The sequence below is a fragment of the Hippocampus guttulatus genome, chromosome 20, assembly GCF_054856545.1.
Source record: "Hippocampus guttulatus isolate MCC_2025c chromosome 20, RoL_Hgut_1.0, whole genome shotgun sequence".
Classification (NCBI taxonomy): domain Eukaryota; kingdom Metazoa; phylum Chordata; class Actinopteri; order Syngnathiformes; family Syngnathidae; genus Hippocampus; species Hippocampus guttulatus.
The window spans coordinates 5,654,744-5,672,798 of NC_141280.1; the positions used below are offsets into that span (position 1 = coordinate 5,654,744).

At 45.6% G+C, this 18,055-nt stretch overlaps 2 protein-coding genes and 1 long non-coding RNA gene across 4 annotated transcripts in view; 2 read left to right on the forward strand and 1 right to left on the reverse strand.

Moving 5' to 3' along the window:
* The window catches only part of LOC147187709 (lactation elevated protein 1 homolog B-like), a 21,867-nt gene extending 12,142 nt beyond the window's left edge, over positions 1 to 9,725 (forward strand). Inside the window, exons 8-13 of one of the 2 annotated variants that reach the window (XM_086099721.1) lie at positions 5,669 to 5,751; positions 7,165 to 7,235; positions 7,677 to 7,777; positions 8,775 to 8,915; positions 9,331 to 9,438; positions 9,579 to 9,725. In XM_086099721.1, coding sequence (XP_085955847.1) covers positions 5,669 to 5,751; positions 7,165 to 7,235; positions 7,677 to 7,777; positions 8,775 to 8,915; positions 9,331 to 9,438; positions 9,579 to 9,719 — 645 coding nt within the window. In that variant the 3' untranslated portion in view covers positions 9,720 to 9,725. Of the gene's footprint in view, positions 1 to 5,668; positions 5,752 to 7,164; positions 7,285 to 7,676; positions 7,778 to 8,774; positions 8,916 to 9,330; positions 9,439 to 9,578 lie in introns of those variants that run through there. The other variant, XR_015097575.1, reaches the window with a different exon arrangement.
* The window catches only part of LOC147187710 (uncharacterized), a 25,970-nt gene extending 8,925 nt beyond the window's left edge, over positions 1 to 17,045 (reverse strand). Inside the window, exons 1-8 of the long non-coding RNA XR_015097576.1 lie at positions 16,960 to 17,045; positions 12,108 to 12,204; positions 9,569 to 12,012; positions 8,796 to 8,902; positions 7,681 to 7,765; positions 5,216 to 5,385; positions 4,753 to 5,106; positions 1,120 to 1,259 (exon numbers count right to left, since the gene is read on the reverse strand). This is a non-coding gene — a long non-coding RNA (uncharacterized LOC147187710). The remainder of the gene's footprint in view (positions 1 to 1,119; positions 1,260 to 4,752; positions 5,107 to 5,215; positions 5,386 to 7,680; positions 7,766 to 8,795; positions 8,903 to 9,568; positions 12,013 to 12,107; positions 12,205 to 16,959) is intronic.
* LOC147187711 (forkhead box protein O3-like) overlaps positions 12,933 to 18,055 on the forward strand; it is a 35,218-nt gene continuing 30,095 nt past the window's right edge. The window contains exon 1 of the mRNA XM_086099720.1: positions 12,933 to 13,913. Within this exon, the coding sequence (XP_085955846.1) occupies positions 13,371 to 13,913 (543 nt within the window). The 5' untranslated portion in view covers positions 12,933 to 13,370. The remainder of the gene's footprint in view (positions 13,914 to 18,055) is intronic.

Sequence of the window (18,055 nt, forward strand, 5' to 3'; positions counted from 1 at the left end):
CTTTAATCCACCCTCATCACGGCCCTGAATGGCTGTTGTCGCGCTAGCTCCCATCTTTCAGACTTCCATGTTTCCTTTTGTGAGGCCATCTGGTTTTCGGGGTCGGGGCCTTTTTCGCCGGGTTCGAGTCTTTCCTCTGTGGCGGTCCACCGCGGAGAGTTAAAGCGTGTTTTGAGCAGGGTCACTCCGCTAACTAGCTGACACTCAATGGATTGAATTAATGCTGGAAGGGACCGCGGGTGTGGACCCTCCTCCTCGATGCAACTCACTCTTGTATATGCGTGCATGATTGTGCTTCAATAGGAGGCGAGAGGGTGAATGATGGTGTTAAAAGGTTTTTTTTTTTTTAGCCGGTGACATTTCCACCCTGTCACCTGGGCTGAAGTGAAAGGGGGTTAATCCAGCGCTTCTGTCCGCTTGGGTTGACGTCTTTATTGAACTATTGACTCCTGATTAGATGGAACCCCCCCACCCGACCCCCCCTTTTCTTTCTACCACTTGTTTCCTCTGCAGCGTCACAACATTCCTGGCCTCTTCCCGCTTTTTAGTGGACAGTGGAATTTGCCCAAATTTTATGCATATAAAACAACCCTGGAGGAAATTATGTAAATTGGGACCAAGCTCAGTCGTCCAACAAGCCGTCATAAAATATTGATTGAGTCTCTGGGTGACTTTCAGTGACGGTTTAATGTTAGTTGGATGATTTTGTTATGGTCCGAAGAAGCAAGGTTGAACTTTTTGGGCTATAATTCCAAAAGGTATGTTTGGTTTGAGGGCATTTTTTGCACTATCGTTATTGTTTAGATTTTCAAATTCAATTACTTTTAATTGATTTTAAAGCAGGTGTGTTTGTTTTTTAAAATTTTCTCAACAAAGCTTTGTTTTTTTAGCTTTTGTTTTGTTGGGGTGGGGGTGGGGGGGGGGGGTTCATGGGTGTGCAAGATTTAAAAAAAAAAAAAAGGATGGATGATGTATAGCTTGAAAGCAAAGGACTATTTCGCAGTCTTTTTTTTCTCTTTCACGACAATATTTTTCCAAATTTCCATAAATGCATTTTTTTTCATGAACTATAATAACCTTGGCACAGACACAACACTGCTTATCAACGGAACGCCATACCTACAGTGAAGCTTGGCGGCAACGGCATCCTGCTTTGACAATCTTTTTCTTCAGCTGAAGCCGGGAACCTTCGTCAAGGCGGAAGAAATTCCCAACGCTTCCAACGAGCGGTCACTGGTCGCACGAACACCTTCGGGCTTCTGCAAGAAAGCAAAACAAACGTTCTGAGGGTGTGCACAGTTGTGCAACCACTATCGCCATTTTGTTTTTAAATCAATAAATCTTTTTCAAAAATTTCTGTCGAGTTGTAAAGGTTCGAGGGCAAATTTAATGGTGGGAAAAGTTTTGCTGACATCAGACTTCATGAGGCTTGTGTGCCTTTTGAGCTATTGTGTAAACACACCACCCCCACCCCCCTCCAATATTTGTCTCATCCTTTGTGCCGCATTAAATCTAATCAGTTGTTTTGGTCCTCTCTTCCTTTTGTCAGCAAGGCAAAGCTCAGAGTTGTGTAAAATCCAGGGTTTAAGGGCTTTTTATTAATGGACACCGCGAGTAATGTAACTAAGGCGGACAAGCTCCCGAAACTGTCCTCGCTCTCCACTCTACTTTTCATTGCCCATCCTCACGCTAACCTTTTATCCCGCTCTTTATTCTGTCACTATCCTGTTCCCTCGCCGCTGTTACTCAAGGTCAGGCCTCTGTATTTTCCAGCACATAATGCTTTGTATGTGTGCGTCTGTTTTTGGGGTCGTGGTCGTGGTGGGAGGGGCGGGGCAACATGACAACGACCCTGAAGCTACTTTTAAGTATATTTGGATTTCCCGTTGTTTTCAACTTTTTTTCCCCCCATTGTTAAACGATGGCGGTGCATTCTGAAACAAAAAAGAAGAAGAAATAATACAGAAGGAAGAAAAGCAGAGGGTTACGGCCCTCCAGCGGAGGCCTTGGACAGAAGCACCACCCGTGAAGAGGATTCGAATCAAATAATCGTTCATATTTTGGATGACTGACATTGTCGGCGGGTTCGCAGAGGCACGCGGCGTACTTCTGTCGGGCTTCCAGAATGCAGTCTGAAATAAGTGGCAAATAATGGAATGAAGATGAATCAATCGTCCTCCTCAGGGACAGCATAACTGATTCAGTAACCTTGGTTCGAGTCTTTTTTTTTTTCTCTTGTGCGCTCGGCACACTTTTATGTTTACGCATGCGTGCACTTGGGAAGCAGGTGATCGTCTTCTGAAGGCAACATTTAATTGAAAGATATTCTGCCACCTCTTGATTCTTTTTTTTTGTTGTTGTTCAGCAAATTAGTTTTTCTCAATGTGTTTAGATTATGTTATCAAAACGTTAAAAGACTGAATATGAAATATTAAAAAAGAAAGAATGTGTTGATTTCATCATATTTCTTTCTGAAGTTTGTATTGGGCCTATAACATACGCAGAGTTTGGCAAACCTTTTGGAAAATCGCATTTGCACGTGTGCCCCCCAGTGGCCAGGTGCATTAATTACGTCTAGCCTTTTGGACTGGTTTCTTTCCCTCCCTTCTTTTTTTTTTTGTGGTTTGCTTTTTGGGCCTCGCCGCTGTGCCAAAGCGCTTTGAGAGTGGGGGGTCCTGTGTGTGTGTGGGGGGGGGGGTCCCCTGATCCCAAAAGGTGGGGCTTATTGGCCTCAAAAGATGTTTCCCCAAGAGGGGCAGCCAGAGGCAGGAGGAGGTTGTGAGAACGACCCCGCGGAACAAACCGCGGCTGGCCCAAGGTGGTCACTTTTTAAGGGAATAGATCATTAGGTGTAATTAGGGTGTTCGCATTGTCATGAAGCCCCCCCCCCACCCTCCCCTTGCTCAAATCACCCCCCCACCCCCCGACTGCGTAAGAATGAATAAAATCACTAGATACCACCCCCGCCCCTCGACTCACTCTCACCCGTTGCAGTAGTTAGTGAAAACACTTTGATGTCACAAGAGTCGTCCAGAACTTGCCAGCATAAAGGCAGTGTTTTAAGCTTTCTCTCTCTCGACCCCTCTATCCCTGCCTCCCCTCTTTTCTTTTCCATGCCTGCACACAAGGCTGTAAGACACACACGCTTGAATGAGCGACAGCCCCCCCTCCCTTCTCCCGTCCTAAGACCCCACCACCTCAGTCGCCCTCCCTTCCCTCCCTCGTCTATTTTTCCAGCCTTCCCACCCCACATTTCTTTGAGGCCTGGTCAATTCTCTCTGAGCTAAAAAAAAAAAAAAAAAAGCATCAAATGTTTTCTGCTGCTGGGTAATGAGGGAGTGGACCTCATCAGGGCCCAATAGTCAGCTATCCTTGGCTTTTGTTGCCGCTCAATGGCACGGCGCTCTTTGAAAGACTCAAAAGCAACTTTTGGAGGAGTAAAAGATGGAGAAAAGATACGGCGGATATAGAGGGAGTGGGTACAAGGGGGGTGTGGGGGAGGAGATGTAGTCACCAAAAATAAAAAGCCACTCTGAGAAGAAGAAAAACAAAACATTGTAAACGCCTGCCCAGAGCGAGCGGTGGACAGTTGGGACAATGACATGAGAGGAGCTACATGTGTTTGGATGACTTTCTTTCAGTCTGGATTGATTGTCCCCCGTCTGTCAGTTCCCTTCAATGCTTCGACATTCATTTGCGCTAGTGTGGATTCCATAATTTGGCTTTGGGCCTTCAGAATGCCTTGAAGCACAACAAAACACACAATTTTGTTGAATTTGTTCAAGGAGAAAAATACTTTTTTTGTGTGTGTGTGTTTTTTTTGCAGGGGGGGTGTCCTAAACTACCGTATTTTCCGCACTGTACGGCGCACCTAAAAGCATTCAATTTTCTCAAAAGCTGACAGTGTGCCTTTGAATCCAATGCGCCTTCTATACGGATCAATATTCTCATTTCTTGGATGTCGTATTTTAAACGTTTTGTGCTTTGTGGTGAATGCGCCATTTCAATAAAGCTGTAGTGTATTGTATTGTATAGACTTTAGCATAGCTCCATCTAGTGGATGCATAATGCACGCGCAGCCACTATTGTAGCTTCTATTCTAGGCGCCTTATAATGCGGTGCTCCCTGTATATGAAAACAGTTTTAAAATAGGCCATTCATTGAAGGTGCGCCTTATACTCTGAAGCAGCTTATAGAACGGAAAATACGGGAGTTTGTAATTTAGTATTTTTCGAAGACAACAAATTTATGCCACCCATTAATCCTCCCCTTGTTTTTGTCGGACTTCCTACCAAAAGGCGCCCCAATTAGTGATCTGTGGGGGGGTGGGAAAAAATGACGCCGTGCCTGCCACGTTTGTGGATGAATTAAATCTGGTACCCACTTAACTTCTTCCAAGAACTTGATTAAAATTAGCCGGTGCTGTTGTTTATGGTCAACCGGGCGATGTGGCCGATTTCCAAAAGCAAGGTCGGATCATGCCGGCGAGGAGACGGCGACGTGTAGGCGGATTGAACATATCTTGGAGGATGTGACAAAGCCCTCGAGATGGCTAATCAAGTAATGACCCGCTTGGCCTCAGCCTCATCTGATTTTAAATAACCTATGGAATCATCACCGCTGATTGTGTTTCCAGTCCCTCGTTCTTCCCTCGCTGTTATTTGTGCGCCTCTGCCGCTTGTTCATAAAGGGAGCCTGAAGACAATAGCACTCATTCTAATAACGTGGCTTGTGATTGTGACGTCTTCCTACCTTTCCCCTTATTTTCCAGGCGCTGTTTAGCCACTGGCGGGGGTCACGGCAGGTTGATGAAATGACACGTCCCTTTTGTGCGAGCAGGGGGGGGGGGGGGGGGGGGGGACTCTGTCAGGTTGTTATTAAGCCCAATTCTGCCAATGCGCTCCGACGCGGATGCGCTGATCAAAAAGTTGACAGCTGGAGAAGAATGGAGTATTTCTGTCCTCTTGCTTTATGATGATTGCTCATTATCTCGCGGCTTTAAGGAGGCCAGTGGCAGAAATCCGCTGATTTCATAATGCCGTCTTTTGAATGCTCCGCCGGTCCGCCCTGATGGCAGTGATGGGACTGATGCGTGATTCTTCTTTTCTAGGGGGAAGAATAGCGGAAATGATGATTACAGTTTGCGCTGTCCTCCCTGACATGAATCCTGTTGACATCGTAACAAGCGCATGGGAAGGTTTGAACTGCGCATTACAGGTTCGGCGCTTTGAAGAGCAGCGGGAAGAAGACGGCAGACGCGTTCGGCTCTGTTGTAGTTGCTGCTGCAGAATCCATTCCTTCTTTGCTTGTTGTCCATCGTGCCGTGTTGAGGGAGACGACACGCACTTTTAGGCGTGGGGGTGTGTGGGGGGGGATCCTCCACTCCTGACACAAATAAGCAAAGAAAAGGGTAAGAGTTGGAGATTTATCATCTGGAGATACAAGAAAAGTGACAGGGATGCATTTTGGACTCTGGTCTGGACAATGTGTGCATTTTAGCTGCAAAGTTGCAATGTTCTGCTCAATATGGTCACATAAGGAAGCTGGTTATTCAGTTATGTTTACATCCATGGCCACATATTTTCATAAGCAAGCGACTCACCAGCCAAAACATACACATCCTATAAATTCATAATACAAAGTGCTTTTTTTTTTTTCCCCCGCGCAGGAGTCCTGCCATACTATCTGCCTCGACTCTGGTGTGGACTACAGGAGGCTGTGGGAGACTGGAGCAGGAAAACGCTACTTCCTGTAAGACCCAAGCAACCCTTATTGTTATAATTATTTTTTCTATGCATGTCCGAAGACGGCTGGGATAGGCTCCAGCGACCCCCGCGACCCTAGTGAGGATTAAGCGGTTCGGAAAATGGATGGATGGATTCCTATTTTTGCCCTCCACGATTTTTTTTTTTTGTGATATTAAAAAAAAAAAAAAGAGAGACCAAGATCAATTATTTCCAAACTTTTCTGAATGCAGCCTAGACATTTGAATTGAATCCCTGACCAATTATTTTATATTTTCACTGCATTGATTAATTAATGTGTGAGGAAAAGCCAACGAGAACTGCTGAACTTTATTTGCGGTTAATCAGAGACACTGAGTGGTGACTGGTCTGCGTTGTTTCCCATTATATATTTTTTCATGTGATAGTTATAGGGTGGCGGCCCGGTAGTCCAGTGGTTAGCACGTCGACTTCACAGTGCAGAGGTACCGGGTTCAATTCCAGCTCCGGCCTCCCTGTGTGGAGTTTGCATGTTCTCCCCGGGCCTGCGTGGGTTTTCTCCGGGTACTCTGGTTTCCTCCCACATTCCAAAAACATGCATGGCAGGCTGATTGAACTCTCTAGAATTGTCCCTAGGTGTGAATGTGAGCGTGGATGGTTGTTTGTCTCTGTGTGCCCTGCGATTGGCTGGCAACCGATTCAGGGTGTCCCCCGCCTACTGCCCGAAGACAGCTGGGATAGGCTCCAGCGTCCCCCGCGACCCTAGTGAGGATTAAGCGGTTCGGAAAATGGATGGATGGATAGTTATAGGGTGTGCACACTTGTGCAACCATGTCATCTCTTTTGTTTGTTTTTAGTTCCCCTTTAAAAAGAACACTAAGAGTCTATACATGACATTACAGGTGGAAAACATTTTTGAAATGATGAATCTAACTCTCGTTTGAAAATGTCATTCAAACGAGGGGGGGTGTAGACTTTTTATAGGCACAGTGCATCGAGCAGAAAGTGACAACAAATGAGGAAGAATTGAGGATGATGAAGTCTCTCTCAACACGAGAGCCAAAGTGGCGTCAATAGAATGTGACAAAATGGCTGAGCATTAAAAGCTAATTTTCTCTGTTATGAACACACACGCTCTCAAGCGCTCTCCTCTTTTCACTATATGTAAATAGAGTGCATCACTCACCGTTTAATAATGGGAAGACACACACACGCACGCGCGCGCACATGCACACACCTCATTTGGATGTGCATTCACTGGCTAATGCTTGTTTAGTGTCGAACATCCATTTTTTTTCTACTCAAGAGTAAAAAGCTAAGCAGCCTCCTGTTCCACCGCGCTCCTCGCTGCTTATGTTTGATGTTGCCACTTGAGGATTATTAATTTCATATTCCATTAGCTCTTTATTTCCCGTGTGTGTGTGTTTGTTCGTGTGTGCAGGACAGGAGAGCCTGGCGCAGACGTTGTGTTGGATGCGATGTTTGACGAGCTGGCTTTTACCCAAAATAGCTGTAAGGAGGCTATGATTTCATTTTTTAAAAAAGAAATTAAAGCAACACAGTAAGTTGTAATTTTACTTAGCTTTTGACATTTCAACTCAAAGTTATTCGTCATTTTTAAAAATGTTCACGTTCATGGGATGTCCGCGTTTTTATACCTATGTTTTGTGTTTTTTGTTATTGTAAAGTGTCCTTGGGTGTCTTGAAAGGCGCTTATAAATAAAATCTATTATTATTATTATTATTATTACAGGGGGGCCTGGGATCACAAAAACTCAAATTTCATACTTTATTTTTTTTTGGAAAGATGTTGATTGCAATGTCATTTTTTTTAAATTTCCAAGAATTTAAGGTCTGCTTCAGATAACACATCGGAGCCACCACGAGCTCAATATCGCAATCAGAAATGAACTAGTAAAGAAATAGCTGACATGGTGAGGTGTGTTTCCATAGTTACCGGTCCGAAGGTCCTCACCGTGCTGGGCAGGGAAGTGATGCTGGAGAAGACCTGTGGCTCTGTCGCAGACTGTACTTTCCACGAGCTGTGTGGCAGAGTAAGGGATGTTATATGCCTAAAATATTTATGTAAATACACTGTACATCGTTTACATGGATGCATTTAGGTTTAATATTACAAAGATACAAAGAGTCTATATATTACTCCTTTTAAAATGCTCTATTTTGTTGTTTTTCATGGAAACAGCGGTGAATGGGCGTCCGTTGTTTGCAAATTTTCCACTTTTCGCACACCCTATCCAACGCAAATAGCGGGGTTCCACTAGTATTGCAAGTCTATTTGAGGTGCCGCACCTTTTGTTTTCGGGACAGTGCCGAAAGTGTTCAAGTACCCCGACAAAGGTTATTTCGCGTTCACATTCGAATGAGATGTTGAGCTTTTTCAAAAACACAAAGTGTGATTCTCCTTTTGTGATTCCATGTTTAGTTTGCTTCCGTTTGAACAGAGGCAACAATAAAATGTGTGTGTGTGTGTGTGGGGGGGGGGGGGGGTTATGCAGTTTTGCTTCTATGAAATAGCTTGACAGCACAAAGTAAATGGAACATGGGCAAATCTTCCTCTTCAACTGGCAGACAAAACGCACCGAGGTCCCCTTATTGACAAAAATCCTCTCACTCCTCGTCTCAACTGCTCAGATAGAGCAAACCTGCTTCATGCCGTGTGTGCTTTCATAGGTATTGTGCCAGACTTTTAACCCCGCCCCTCCTGTCGCCGGCCAATTTTCTGCTCAATGTCAAAAAGCAATTCTATTAATGTTCCGGTGAATAGTTAGGCTGGGTTTTGTGCGCGTTGTGTGTCTGTCATTCACTCTCGATGGATGTCTTGCAGCCTTTCTTTTGAGCGGTTGTCTTGTATTGCAAGGCATATTAAAAAGATACAACAATAAATGCTTTTTTGTTTTTTGTTGCATTGAACGTAGTACATTTGATCAGATAAGCACGTTGGATTCATTCTATATGTTCGTCCTTCAGATTTGCGATTGTACTTGGGCACAAATCCTACCAGGCATCATGTGTGTTGTTTATTTTTTTCAGTCTCTTGGAGCCAGCGACTACCTGGAGATGGCACGGCTCTTTGACACGGTGTTCATCCGCCATGTTCCCGTGCTGACGCTGCGCATGAAGGACCAAGTCAGGCGCTTCACCACCCTCGTCGACAACTTCTATGACAAGAAGGTATTCTGGCTGGTCAAGTGAGGCTCAAAAAAATGCTGAATGACATGAAAATCAGCTCTTGTCCCCACCCCGAAATGTCGAAAAGTAATGAAACGTGGGCGATTTTTGTCTTGAGATACAAGCCGAAAATTAGAGAAACGAGCGCGCTTCAGACCTCCACGTCTTGATGCCGTCCGCAAAGTTCACAACGTCCAGTGGTCATCGGTTCACATTGGTTTCCTTGCAGTGGAGAGACATTGCCACTCAGTGGCGCTAATAAAGCTCTTTTGCCAATTGCCAATACAACACACAGAGGAAGAATAAGGACGGACATTAGGCACAGCCAAGTTTTGTGCTTTCATTTTCCATGTTTGCCGGTCAGGCGGAAAGGGGGGGGGCATTAATTAATAAATAAATCCGAGTGTGTGTTTGATAGGTGAGGGTGGTGCTACAGGCTGCAGCTCCATTAGAGCAGCTCTTCACCCATACTGGAGGAGATGATGAGCGCGACCAACAGCTCTTGGATGACTTAGGCCTGAAGGAGGTGCGATCGCTAAAGTCCACTTGGACACTTTATGGAGCAAGAAATCTGCCGAATGTGTTTTTACAAGCCGTTCTCCTATTTTTTTCTGTCCATTGCTGTATTCAGAGCATATCCGGTCTGTGTGTGTTACCTGTGTTCAGGAGGTGGCAGAGCGTCTGACTCTTTTCACGGCTGAGGAGGAGATCTTTGCCTTTAATCGGACTGTTTCCAGGCTCGCGGAGATGCAGACAGACACTTACTGGGTGGAGGGAGATCGCAGCAAGAAACACCTCGACACATAATTGTCGCTCGTGGCTACCTGATCTGTATGTTGCATATTAAAATAAATAAATAAATACAAACCTAATGATTTGTAACATCTTAACTGCTTTTTAAAACGTGAGCGACCACCCACGTGGCCAATGCAGCACACCACACACATAATAATCTCGAATAGTGTATGCAGAAAAGTGGTGAAGATTGCACGACTGTCTGTGTCCAATGTGTTGTGTTGTGTTATTTTTGTTATTTTGACTTCAAAATGGCGTCGCGTGAGTGGCTACCTTTCCAGCAGCTCCTATATTTTGTTGTTCTACTTCTTCCTTTCATAACTTTGCTGCTGTGAATTGGGAATTTCTCCATTGCGAGACTAATAAAGGTTTTTCTTATCTTTCTTATCTTACAATCTTCAATTACAAAGTATCGTGGTAGTACCAAGACTGACCAGTAGAAGACAGCATGTTACCTCAGAGCATCCAAACGGGGGGGGGGGGGCTCAACAGACCTCACACAACAGAATGGTCGCTTTGACCTTTCATTTAGTTTCAATAAATAATTCCGGAATTTACAGAACCAGAAAGGTCAGAAAACTCCTCGGCGTAAAAGAAGGAGGCCATATGCAGAGTAGTTATCTGCTGCCCTCTCGTGGACAAAATAGGAAAATAATCCACTGTTTCGTTTTAAGCAGTTGTTTGTCTCGTAAATGAAATCCCCATTCGCTTACTGTGCATTACACTGCCAGACCAGACAGGGAAATAACTACGATTGCCAAACTATGAAAAAAAACATACAAATAAACAGTAGCTATGTCACTGGAGGGGAAAAAAGCATCGTTTTCTCCCCCCTTTTCCCCCTATAGGTGGCAGCAGAAGGCAAGCATTTGCTACAAGGGATGAGTTTCTCTTCAAAGATGAGGTCATCTTCATGCACCACTCCAGGCTGGACCAGCCTTCTGCCTTCGCCAAAGCACAACAAAGAGAATTCTGCTCCTTTTAGATGCGTTCTACTGGGTAAGTGGCCAAACAATCACAACATGCAAACAACTGCAAAGGGATGTTGACCAATGCATTAGAGCTCGCGTCACCCCCAGAAAAAAAAAAAGTTCATTGTGATAAAATGTGTTGGGTGGCAAGTCAGACATAAACATGAGTGCCATGGATTAACCCACTTCCATTTCACTTTAGTGTGGAGGGGGTCATGTTGTGCTCGATGTCAAGTTGGATCATGACAAGCCGGTATGCTTATGTGCTTACTTGTCTTCATCAATGTGGCCTGGGGTGGGGGGGTCATCTCAGGTTTGATACACAGGTTGGAAAAGCACAATCAAAACCTAAAAGATAATGTCATACAGTTATGCATCGATGACATATGATTTCGTTTGACCTTTAGCTTAACTGTAAATCCACTATATGCAAGGACTGGATGTGGCCAGTACGTTTGAGTGCATGGCCTAGAGTTCTCTGCAGGAGTCAAAGTGCTGCATCAGGTGTTCTCTTTGGTGTGAGATGAAAAAAAAAAAAAAAGCGTCAGACAATGTGTGTCTGCTGTCATCCAGCTCGCTCCCGACTGCCTGTGAATTTCCATTCAGCATGTGGCAGCCTAGAAATGCGCTTATTAATAATCCATAGTATCCAGTCATCTTCAAAGTTGCCGCGAGCAGCACGGTGCAGGGACTGAAGTCCATTGCATTTGGATTCGTCCCTTTTATATGCTCATTTTTTCAGGTTTATTACAAGAATTGAGCATTTGTGGCCATTTTATAGCAAGTTTTTTAAAAATGTTTGCATGGCGGCCCAGCTCAAATGCTGTAGTTTGCCCACAACCTAAATTCTAACCAAACTGCACAAAATGACTGCCTTTGACAAAGCATGCATTTAGATCCACCTCTTAAATGGATCTTACGCTATGGTGTAGGTGTTCCTAATGTTTTGCCTTGTAGATCACAACAAATCAGGCATCATTTGAAAACATTCTTGACATGAATGTACAATTTTTAAGTCATTTACTCTAATAAAGATTCAGCAATCTTGTTTTGGCCGTAAAGATAGGCACCTGATCATGGTCTCTCCCTTGTGAACGCGCATTCCGGCACAGGTGGAGACGCACTGTGCATGGCGGAGAGACAAAGAGGACCGCTTGTTTTCATCACATCAAGAGCGGGAAGAAAAAGGAGGAGGAGGAGGAGAACGAGAGACAACTCTCCTTCACTCTCTCTCACACTGGCTACTCATGGAGATGATGTCATCCTTGGGCCAGGTAGACAGAGCTGGAAGGGAGGTAGGCAGGGGTGGGGAAGTGGGTGGAGTCTCAGTCCTCCTGCACAGAGTAATGGACAGGTGGTTAAAGATACCCACTTGGGGTTAAATAGAATAAAGTTATTTGTTGGAGTGCTAAGCGAGTAGTAGACTTACTTGAAAGAATATTGATTTCATACACCCTCCAGATGGATGTGTTGATCATTTACACATCGCAAATCCTCTTAGCTCATCAGCGCAGCACTAATGTCAGCTGTTCTTTGCAGAGGATAAAGAATAAGACTGTGAGTGCTTGTCTGTCACTTGTGCTGCTGCGCCGTTTGTGTTCAATCCATTTTTGAAAGGGTTTGAGCACATCAGCATAGATGCTAAATAGCATTAAGCTATCAGACTGAAAGGCGAAGGCAAGCGGTTGTTTTCAGTACATGAGGTGCTATTATTCCCTCTTGTTTGATGTTTGGTTTGACAGTAAAATTAAACGTACTGTGGAAGGGCTAATGAAAAGCAACTGTCCCCTACCTCACTGTCTTTTGTTAAAACACCCTTTAAACACTTTTTCCCCTCCGTCTTTCGACTCAACATGAGTTGCTTTAGCATGTTGTTATATTTAATGTCTTTGTTATTGATTTACAATAAATTGTTATGCTAATGTCTTTATTCTAGCACACACAAAATTCATACCGGTTTTATCTTACTTTTATATCCCCCCCTCCTCCAAAAAAATGAACAATTTATTCACAAGTACTCAATTAGATTGAAAGTGTTTCATTGAAAAACCAAACCACTTCAACTAAAATAGTTGTTGTCAATGGCGCAGTCAACAACTGGTTCCTGGTAGTTGCAATACGTTTAATCCCGATGTGGATGCAAACTTTGACTCGAGAGTTACTGTCGATCTCCACTGACATGTTGAGACGTGTCCTGCTCTTGCATTGTCTCTTTAAAAGGCGCAGCCGTGCAGGAACAGGATCCACCAGGGGGGCTGGACCTGGACTGCCTCGCACGCTGGTGGCTGTCTGCGTAATATGCGCGTGTGCATGTGTTGGAGAGAGCACATCGAGATACAGTAGTGTAGTAAACCGGAGTGAGGTGGCAGTCTTGGGAGGAAAGAGAAGGCGATGGCGTGCGCGCGACTTTCTGGGATGTTTTAAAGTCTTGCTTTCTCGAAAAACTCGCGGTAATTCATTTCGTCTCGGGTTTGGGACTTGAGTGCTTTTGGGCGTCCGACTGACGATACGTCGTTCATTTGTGTCTCTCCCCGGGCATTTTTTTGATTTTTTTTCCCAAGACAGTTTGAAGCGCGCGCGCGCGAGCCTTCAGTGGAATAGCAACAAAGAACGGGAGCGCGCATTGATGGGACGCGACTTTGACAGCTCTCCGAGTCGTCTCTCGTAAAGTCGCAAAGTAAAGGCGGACACGATGGCCGAGGCCGCGCTTTCCGACGCCGTGGCCATCGACCCGGACTTCGAGCCCCAGCAGCGGCCGCGCTCCTGCACCTGGCCCCTGCCCCGGCCGGACTCTAGCGCCGCCAAGCCGGACGCTCACGACATCATCCCGGAGGAGGAGGACGACGACGAGGAGGGCGCCCACCACCAGCACGCGGCCATCGTCGGGGGCGTTTCCGGCGCGGGGACTGACGACCAGAGCAGCGGCAGCCCGCTGGCCGACGGCGCGCTCTCCTCGCCCGGCCAGGAGAGCGGCGGCTCGCCGCTCTCGGCGCACTCTCCCCCGGCCGCCTCGGGAGCGCTGGCCCCGGGCGGCCTGACCGTGCAGCAGACCCCCAGGAAGGCTTCGTCTCGCCGCAACGCCTGGGGGAACCTGTCCTACGCCGACCTCATCACCAAAGCCATCGAGAGCGCTCCGGACAAGAGGCTGACCCTGTCCCAGATCTACGACTGGATGGTCAGGTCCATCCCCTACTTTAAGGACAAAGGAGACAGCAACAGCTCGGCTGGATGGAAGGTAAGAGTGAGTCTCTCTCTCTCGCGCGCGCGCGCACGCACGCCTCAGCCCAGCCCAGTCCCCCCTCCTTCCTCCATCAAAACAAAAACAAAAAAAGCATGTGCCTTGTCAACACGCACGCGAGACCACGGCGCACTTTTACGAGGGTCTGGTTCTCATCATGCCCATTAATTCCGTCACAATTCAGTCGATCACTTGTTTTTGTGCACCATTTGCATCTATTGAAATGTGCCACTTGAGTCACAGCCAACACGAATACTTGTTGAGTGCTTGTCACTTCAGCAATCGCTTACCGAGTGTTCACGAAACGTGGTCGTAATATGACAATGGACTTTGAACACTAGTTATTTGTTACTGTTTTCAACAGTTCCATTTCAGCATTAAAAAAAAAAAAAAAAAAAACATTTTCATGCATGTTTGTATATTTGGGGAGTAATAAAGCCGAATCTGAAAATCGACCGCAACATATTGAATCGGATTCCCACGGAATGCACACGACTTGTTACGTACTTATATACAATATGTATATAAGATGTTTTTACGGTGACCAGTCTAGGATGCATCAGCTGGACTCCTTTCAGGGACGGCGGTTACGACAGTGGACAGTTTATCAGGTTGTCATTATTGGTGCATGAGAGGGTTAATGAATGCATGTCTATAAGCCGTTCATGAAGGACGGACATTCCATCCCATTTTTATCCTACAAGCATCTATTATTTAACCCTGGAGAACCCACGGGGTCAAATTTGGCCCCTATAAATTCTGCTACTCAAATGCTACCCTTAAATCCCGAAGCTGTCAAATTTGTCCCTAATCGTAAATTCGGATTAAAGCATTGAATTTGTGAAAAACAAAACAAAACATATTTTGGTGTTCAGTGAACATATAGCAGTCATTTAATGTATAATTCATCATTTTCCAAATAAGAAAAGGGTTCTTGGGTTCTCCGGGGTTAAGGCGAGCCTCTTAAAGTGACTGAGGGCGATCGGCGCACCCTCAGCGAGCTGCTATAACGTATCGAGAGTTATTGATGTCACCATAAATCTAGTCACGTGGTTTCAAGCGCTTGTAGGAATCAAGACTGTTTGCCGCGCAACCGTTCGAGACACCTCCCGCTCGGTGGCGTGACGCGAACAGCTCTCCTTTCCCAAATGACACGGTGTAGGTGTAGCACCGATCCGGCCGTTGGTGGCGTGAACGCAGGGGTCCTTTTTGTTTCTCCCGTTGCGAGCCATGTGCATGAGAGTAGTCCTCCGGGTGCACGGAGAGACAGACAAGCGAGAGAGCCACGTTGCAACCGGTTTATCTGGAAACGCGCCTGCCTCGTTTTGTGTGCCCTCCCCGACAGCTATTCAAGTTAATCCACGAACAATTAAAAAAAAAAAAAAAAAGATCCTTTCACACAGGCGGAAAAGGACTCCACAAGTGGCAGGAGTCCTTTGTTTTTATATTTAGAATCAGATTGCCGCAACACCATTTGATTGTCGCACCAAAATGCGTCGCCTTGTTTCGTTATGTAAAACTCGGGCAGGGGAAGCGCCAGTGGAATGATTACATAACGAGTGCGCTGCTGGGACCTTCGGTGAACCTTTTGAGGGGAGAGCTTTGAAAGGCAAGCAACAGGGGCAAGGGTGGGAGGGGGGGGGGGATGGGCTAACTCCCTTCCCCTAAGTGCTAAGGAGGCGCAGGGGAGGAGTGACTGACAATTTGGACAAATGAATAATAATCATACCTTGACTTGCAAGTCGGATTTGTTTTTCTGCTAAAGCTCGTAACCCCGCGCACTCCTCCGTGTAAAGGATCGTTTCCTCCACGGAAACAAATTAAAATGCCAAGTGGTTCTCAAAGTTCAAGTACCACCTAAAAATAAGTCCTCTCTAAATTGGTCGACTGGAAGTCAAAATTCCAAAAGAGGGGGATGATTTTTGACATTTAAGTCGACTTCAAGCTGTAAACGTCGAGGCGGAGTCGCGGAATCGACCTGTCGCCTCGTCTGCGTGTAAGCAGTGTTCTCATTTTGCACGATTTGCATTCAATAAAATGGCCGAAAGTGCATCGGTGACTTTGACTCGCCTTGCCCACAAGCGAGGGGCATTGCAACAAATATCTTCTAAAGTCGGCCTCTTTGACAATGAGAGTCTGGATTTCCCCCCAGAACTGGTTACTCCCAAAAACCATTGACCCAGAATGCCCCAAAATTCAAGATGGCCTTGACTTATCAAAAGTGAAGTCGCTCCACACCTTTGACCGTTCCAATTAAGGCTTCTCAAGTTATGCCATGTTATCTGGCAAAACGGGCATGAGGGCCAGGCTGTGAGGGTGAGGGTCGGAGTGGGGTGTTAAGCCTGATCGGTCCATAAATCTCAACAGTCTTTTTTTAGTCCTCTTACCAGAAACTCTTCACCGCTACCAAAACATCAACACATCGTCATTTTTATCACCTAAAAACATTTTTTTTTTTTATAAAAGGTGAGAGCCCCCCCCCCCCCCCCCCCCTGCGGATGAAGAGGATCGTTTTATGTGTGTGCCTCACATAATGAGCAACGATGAATTTTGTTTAGGACGGCCCTTAAACACATTGAGAACGTCTTTGAACTAAATATCGAGTGAGTGTTTTACAGAAGCCCCCCCACCCTCCCCCCCCTCCTCACTCTCAAGCAGGGGTCTCAAACTCTGGTCCCCTTTCCTGCATGTTTTGGATGTTTCCCTCCTTCGCCACACCCGATTCAAAGAATCAATTCATGAGCGAGCTCATTTGAAGTAAATGTGTTGGAGGAGAGAAACATCGAAAAAAAACCATGGAGGAGTTTGAGAACCCCGCCGGAAAGTTTCACGGCGTACAGTCAGGTTGGAGAACGCTCGCAGTTTCACGCGGCCAAGGGCACCCTTTTGTTGAGGAGATTTGCTGAGCAAATCCAAGTAATCCCTCCGGGTTTCACTCTCAGGTTCCCACTTACGTCACTTCATATCTCTTGCTGGTGAACCATTAACCTCGGCAAAACCAGGTCAAGACAAGCACAAATAAGGCGAGGGAAGATCTGATCACCTTATGCAACCACTCCGCCGGCTTCTGACGTCGGGTTGCGCGTGTCCTCCTCGCCACTAGTCGGCGCTACACTGTGGCGGTATCGCTTCTTGTTATCTGTGAGGTGGGGAAATAAACCGCAAAAAAAAATTTTTTTTTAATAATTAAAAAAATATCCAATTTCACTTAAAAAAAATCCAATTTCACTTAATTGGTCTCAAAATTGTGAGTTATTAATCTGTCTACCCCAGCGATGTATAGTGACAAGCAGAAGAGTGAAATGCTCTTCCATTAAATGGCAGAAGGTAATATTAATGTGTGTATCTCCCAGTTGTCATTCATAGAACCAAACGATAGCTTTGTGGGCGACTAAACAGGCCCAGTTGAGCATCAATATTTCAGGAAAGTGTTTCTCACTATGCTGTTGATTTTCTGTTTTTTTTTTTTCCAAACAGAGTGAGAGGCTGGACAAAGCTCCTTTGATAAGCCTGCCCATGAATGTAGTGTGAGTGGGATGGGATTTAAAAAAAAAAAATTAGGACCAATGAGATCAGTGTTTGTGAATTATTCATTCATTTTGTACAGTGGCGCTAAATCATTTGAAAGGTTACCGTGTGTTTTATTTAGTTTTTCATAAAAGAGCGTGTATGGGCCAGATGGAGAGTGAAGAAAATTTGAAATACGATCTCCAGGGACCACTTCATCTGTTTTCAAAACGTAGGGAGCAAAAGTAAAACATTACCAGAGAAGTCAATACGCACATCAAGTACTCATAACCTGCTAAATGGACTTAAGTACTAGAACGAAATATTCACACTCCTCCCCGCCTCTTGCTCGGAACACAATTGGGCGGGCACGGTGCCAAAACGACGGTACCCTACGCAAGAAGGCAACAACGAGAGGGGAGGTTTAGTGGCTCGCCGAGTCAAGGGAAATTAACAAGCTTTGCTCCCAAAATGGTGTAATACAACTGCCCTCTGGCTGTGATTCCCAATGGAGTGCTTTGTGAGTGTGTGTGTGTGTGTGTGTGTGTGTGTGTGTGTGTGTGTGTGTGTGTGTGTGTGTGTGTGTGTGTGTGTGTGTGTGTGTGTGTGTGTGTGTGGAGGGTTATGGGAAC